Source organism: Eriocheir sinensis, chromosome 50 (genome assembly GCF_024679095.1).
Source record: "Eriocheir sinensis breed Jianghai 21 chromosome 50, ASM2467909v1, whole genome shotgun sequence".
NCBI lineage: Eukaryota > Metazoa > Arthropoda > Malacostraca > Decapoda > Varunidae > Eriocheir > Eriocheir sinensis.
In genome coordinates, this window is record NC_066558.1 from 10,935,446 (window position 1) to 10,941,445 (window position 6,000).

Here is a 6,000-nt window from a genome sequence, read left to right on the forward strand (position 1 = left end):
GTTCATAGCGAGGAACTTCGAGTGTAAAACGCCAGACGTGATGCTATCTTTGTATAATTCCATGGTAAGACCGCACATCAAGTATGCAGTACAGTTTTGGTGTCCTAATTACAGAAAGGACAATGATTTACTGGAAAGGATTCAACAATGCGCCACACAGATGATTCCAACCTTAAGGGCTCAAACGTACGAGGAACGACTCAAGCGACTCAATCTCTTTACATTGGAGAAAAGACGCCAACTAGGGGATATGATTCAAGTCTTCAAGTACCTGAAAAATTTCATTAACGTCGATTACTCAAAATTCTTTGAGCTGCAAACCAACTCAAGAACTAGAAATAACGGTTTACCCATTCAATCAAGTCGATGTAACACGGACATTGGAAGGAGTTTCTTTTCAAACCGAGTCATCCGCCACTGGAACAATCTTCCCTCAAAAGTAGTAAATGCGAATGCTATCAACTTCTTCAAATATCAAATCGACCGTCATTTCGCTGCGTCGGGAGTAAATTGAATATCGAAGTCTTTTCACCTGCTCCTCAAGCACCAAGTGGCTGTCGAGCAGATTAATTCACCAAAGCAGGCAACCTCGTAATGAGCCAATAGGCTTTATATTGCCTGCATTTCCATGTTTCCATGTTTCCTTATCAGTCACGGCGTGGTATTCTTAGCCCGTTTTACTTTAATTACTCCTTGTTCTTTCTTTCCGATCACATCTTTATAATCATTTTTTTTCCATTCACATTTTTTTTCTTTTATGTACATTCAAAGTTGTTTTTCCTCTCCAATATTAGTCTTTATTTTCATTTTCTAGTGCCTATTGCTTATTCTCCCCACTTTCCAATCCATGCTTATTTTTTTATCGTTTCGTTCCTAATAAGTTATTTTCCTTTCTTTCCAATTCCATATTTGTCGCTTTCTTTCCGCCTCCATCTCAGTTTTTTTTCCTCTCTTTCCATTTCCAGTTTTCTTTTCGTTTTCCCCAATCCCAGAGAGGCAGGTTAGTCTGTGCACGGCATCCCCAGATAGTCAGTTTTTCCCCGTGTCTCCTCCCCTCCCATAAATCTAGAGGACCTCGTGTCTCCTTTAATTACACATGGGCTTAATTTGTTCCATTCATCCCTGTCATAATTGTGAGCCATTTTTTTAATGTATTTTTTCTACTTCTTTTCTTCTTCTTCTTCATCTTCGTCATCTTCTTTTTCTTCTTCTCATTTTTCGTTTTCTTCTTCTTCTTCTTCTTCTTCTTCTTCTTCTTCTTCTTCTTCTTCGCTTTATCAGTCAATACACTTAATTCTGCTTTTTTTTCTATCGTACAGTCTCACGCTCCCACCGTATTAGACATTGCCGCCCTTCCTCCCCCTCCTCCTTCTCCTCCTCCTCCTCCAATAAATCCCCAATTTTATTATCTTATCCTCGTCGCTCTAAACCCACTTACATTTATTATCTTGTGTGTCATTCACTTCTAGCAGTCAGCCTTGCTAGTAGTGGTAGTAGTAATAGTAGTAGTACCTGTAGTAGTAGTAGTAGTAGTAATAATAATAGTAGTAGTAGTAGTAATAATAGTAGTAGTAATAGTAGTAGTACCTGTAGTAGTAGTAGTAGTAGTAATAATAATAGTAGTAGTAGTAGTAATAATAGTAGTAGTAGTAGTAGTAGTAGTAGTGGTAGAAGTAGTAGTAGTAGTGGTAGAAGTAGTAGTAGTAGTGGTAGAAGTAGTAGTAGTAACAGTAGTAGTAGTAGTAGTAGTAATAGTAGTAGTCGTAGTCGTAGTAATTGCAGTAATAGTAGTAGTAGTAGTAGTAGTAGTAGTAGTAGTAGCAATATTATTAGTAGTAATAGTAACAGTAGTAGTAGTAGTAGTAGTAGTAATAGTAGTAGTCGTAGTCGTAGTAATTGCAGTAATAGTAGTAGTAGTAGTAGTAGTAGCAATATTATTAGTAGTAATAGTAACAGTAGTAGTAGTAGTAGTAGTAATATTATTAGTAGTAGTAGTAGCAATATTAGTAGTAGTAGTAATAGTAGTAGTAGTAGTAGTAGTAATAGTTTGCTTGCCAAGCTTCGCTTTTTTTTCTCAACTACCAAGGAAAAAAACAGCAATTGAAGAAGATTAATCCATTTATAAATCTTCCATATATTTCTACTTTTACGATTCTGTCAACTTCCTCATGTTAGTGACTCGCTGCTGGATCTCAAAACACTAAAACTCATCATCATCAGCAGCCATTGGAGGAAGTTAGGAGCAATATTCTCAATGCTTTCCTGTAATTTTGGATGCCAGCAGGTTAGGGCCGAGGACGAGGCCATTAATCAAGCCCCCTCTCTGTGCAAACAATATGGTGACATCGTTACCTGTGCGCTCTCCCGCACATTGCTTTAATGACCTCCAAACAATAATCGCACAAATAGCATCACGAGCCAAGGCATTAATTAGTCAGGCTCACCTATCTTTTGAACAGGCCCCGGAATGACGGGATCGTCTGTATTTACTGCCTGTAAGGATCAACAAGCAGACAGGTAGGCAGCCTCCCCCCAAAAAAACAATTAGCGCTAACCACGCCTCCCCTGCACAGGTATTATAATGAGGTGATCACCTGCGTGTCGAACTTCAACGCCGATTCGAAGGCGAAACAGGATTACATCAACATCTGCCTCTCCTACCCCTTCGTGGAAGGCAATGGCCCCCGCCGCTATATCCTCTTCTACCGCTGGATAAAGTGGTCGCTGCTGGTACTGGCGGGCGTCTATTACATCCCCTGGAAGGTGTCCAAGGGCATCGACAACGCCCGCTGCAAGAAGCTGCTCGAGGATCTGGCCAGCAATGCGCACCACTACGAACAGCTGGAGGACAAGCTGTGGGAAAAGCAGGTGAAGCGCGCGGGGTGGTACGTCATCTCCAACCTCAAGACGCACAACAGCCTCTACTGGAAGTACCTGGGCGTGAACATTCTGGCGCTGGTCATCGACCTGTCCACAATGTATTACCTACACTTCACTCTGCAAAACCGCTTCATCCAATACGGCTTCAAGGCCTTCCCCTTCGACCGTGACTCTGTGAACTTCACCGACTACATGTCCCAGACTTTCCCGCCCTTTGTTTCCTGCGAGCTGAACTACCAGAACCGGCTGGTGAACATGCGAACGGAGAAGTTCGGTTGCCACCTCACCATCATGGAGCTGTACGAGAAGGTGTTCCTGGGTCTGTGGCTGTGGCTCATCGCCCTCATCTTCATCACCTTCTGCCACATCGTCTTCCTGCTCACCATGTGGCTGCCCTGCGTGCGTGCCTACCTGCTCCGCACCTCCAAGACCGTTCACGCCGACGACAAGGTGCAAACAGACATACATAAGGTGCTCAAGGACTTCATGATCGGCGACATGTACCTGTTGTACCGCCTCAAGGGCCACTTCAGCCACGTCAGGTTTTACCAGCTAATGAGGTTGATTTCGGACAGGGACCAGTGGAAGAAGATGCTGCCCAAAGACAAAGAAAAAAAAGACCCTCTCAACAGTATCTTTGAAATTGCTTAAACTAATTGAAACTCTTTATTATACATGCACAATAAAATGTAGCAACGTGATGTATTATTAAATACATGAGCAAGTAGCCCATATAAAACAAATGGTTTTTCTGGCAAAATATGGATTAACTGTTTTACATTATTAAATACCCCAAACAAGAGCAAAGACTAAAAAAAAATATATATATATATATATATATATATATATATATATATATATATATATATATATATATATATATATATATATATATATATATATATATATATATATATATATATATATATATATATATATATATATATATATATATATATATATATATATATATATATATATATATATATATATATATATATATATATATATATATATATATATATATATATATATATATATATATATATATATATATATATATATATATATATATATATATATATATATATATATATATATATATATATATATATATATATATATATATATATATATATATATATATATATATATATATATATATATATATATATGCTTCATCCTACTCAGAACCAATTTATGCATTGTTGGCCAAAATCACAACATTATGTACATAAGAACATAAGAACATAAGAACGCAGGAGTCTGCAAGAGGCCGGTAGGCCTGTACGAGGCAGCTCCTTTGACCCTAAGCTCCTTTGACCCTGGGAGAAGGATATGGGAAAGATGAAGAATAAAAACAAAAAAATAGTTAATTTATAGAAAGTTGGATCACGACCGGCGCTGTTTATAATACAGCTACATCAATTATTTCTAGTACTTAGGTATTTCTTATTTTGTATAATGAATGTTAAAAGAACTTGCTGTTGGCAAAATATTTGTGTGATTAGGTATCGAATTCTATAGTTTTGGGACCTGAGTATGATAGGGAATGTTTGAATAACGTTAGATTGTGTTATGGTGTTCGAAGATTTTCACGAGTGCGTGTTGGATAATTGTGTTGTGGCTGTAATGTTGGGATGAGGTTATTTCTTAGAATTTTAAGTATATAAATTCCAATATGTATTTTATTTAGGTCAAAAAGTTATAAAATGCTAGTCTCTTTGAAAAGTAGTTGTGTATGTTCTAAATGATCACTCCTTGTTATAATCGTGGCACTTCTGGATAATGGCAGTAAGTGAGTAGGATAGGTATTGCACCATATGGCTATACAATAACTGAGGTGGGGCAGGACATGGGCATGGTAAAAAAAAATTGTGTACATGTATAGGTGTGAGATCTATGATTTATATGGCGGAGGAGATAAATCAACCGTGATAATTTGAGACATAGTCCTGATATATGTTGTTTGAATGTCAAGGTTTGGTCATTGGTCACACCTAGTAATGTATGTTGTTGTTTTTTTTACAACATTATTTTGAGACTGTAAGGGGGGTAGATTTTCTGATATTTTGTTGGTAAACAACATAGAATATGTTATACTTAAATTAACAGCTGTTTCGGACACTCCCCTCTAACCTTTTTAGGAGCAGTGAGTAGCGGGCTTCTTTTTCATTGTTGTTTTCTTTTTTTAAGCCCTTGAACTGTCTCCTTTTATTTTTTTTTATTTTTTTTTACAGCAAAGGAGACATCTCAAGGGCACAAAAAAGTAAACATTAATAAAAAAAAAAGCCCGCTACTCGCTGCTCCTAAAAAGAATCCAAAGAGGTGGCCGAAAGATAGGTCAGTTTCGGGAGGAGAGGTGTCCTGATACCCTCCTCTTGAAAGAGTTTAAGTCGTAGGCAGGAGGAAATACAGATGAAGGAAGATTGTTCCAGAGTTTACCAGCGTGAGGGATGAAAGAGTGAAGATGCTGGTTAACTCTTGCATAAGGGGTTTGGACAGTATAGGGATGAGCATGAGTAGAAAGTCGAGTGCAGCGGGGCCGCGGGAGGGGGGAGGCATGCAGTTAGCAAGTTCAGAAGAGCAGTCAGCGTGGAAATATCGATAGAAGATAGAAAGAGAGGCAACATTGCGGCGGAATTTAAGAGGTAGAAGACTATCAGTATGAGGAGGAGAGCTGATGAGACGAAGAGCCTTAGCCTCCACTTTGTCCAGAAGAGCTGTGTGAGTGGAGCCCCCCCACACATGAGATGCATACTCCATACGAGGGCGGACAAGGCCCCTGTATATGGACAGCAACTGTGCAGGGGAGAAGAACTGGCGGAGACGGTACAAAACGCCCAGCCTCGAGGAAGCTGATTTAGTAAGAGATGAGATATGAAGTTTCCAGTTGAGATTTTGAGTTAAGGATAGACCGAGAATGTTTAGTGTTGAGGAAGGTGATAGCTGGGTGTTGTCAAAGAATAGGGGATAGTTGTTTGGAAGATTGTGTCGAGTGGATAGGTGGAGAAACTGTGTTTTTGAGGCGTTGAAGGACACCAGGTTCTTCTTGCCCCAATCGGAAATAATAGTAAGGTCTGAGGCTAAGCGTTCTGCAGTCTCCAGCCTTGAGTCGCT

At 39.0% G+C, this 6,000-nt stretch overlaps 1 protein-coding gene across 1 annotated transcript in view; it reads left to right on the top strand.

Moving 5' to 3' along the window:
- Positions 1–3,581, top strand: part of LOC126982385 (innexin-10-like) — a 36,220-nt gene extending 32,639 nt beyond the window's left edge. The window contains exon 3 of the mRNA XM_050834402.1: positions 2,574–3,581. Coding sequence (XP_050690359.1) covers positions 2,574–3,531 — 958 coding nt within the window. The 3' untranslated portion in view covers positions 3,532–3,581. The remainder of the gene's footprint in view (positions 1–2,573) is intronic.
- The last annotated feature ends 2,419 nt before the right edge of the window (positions 3,582–6,000 follow it).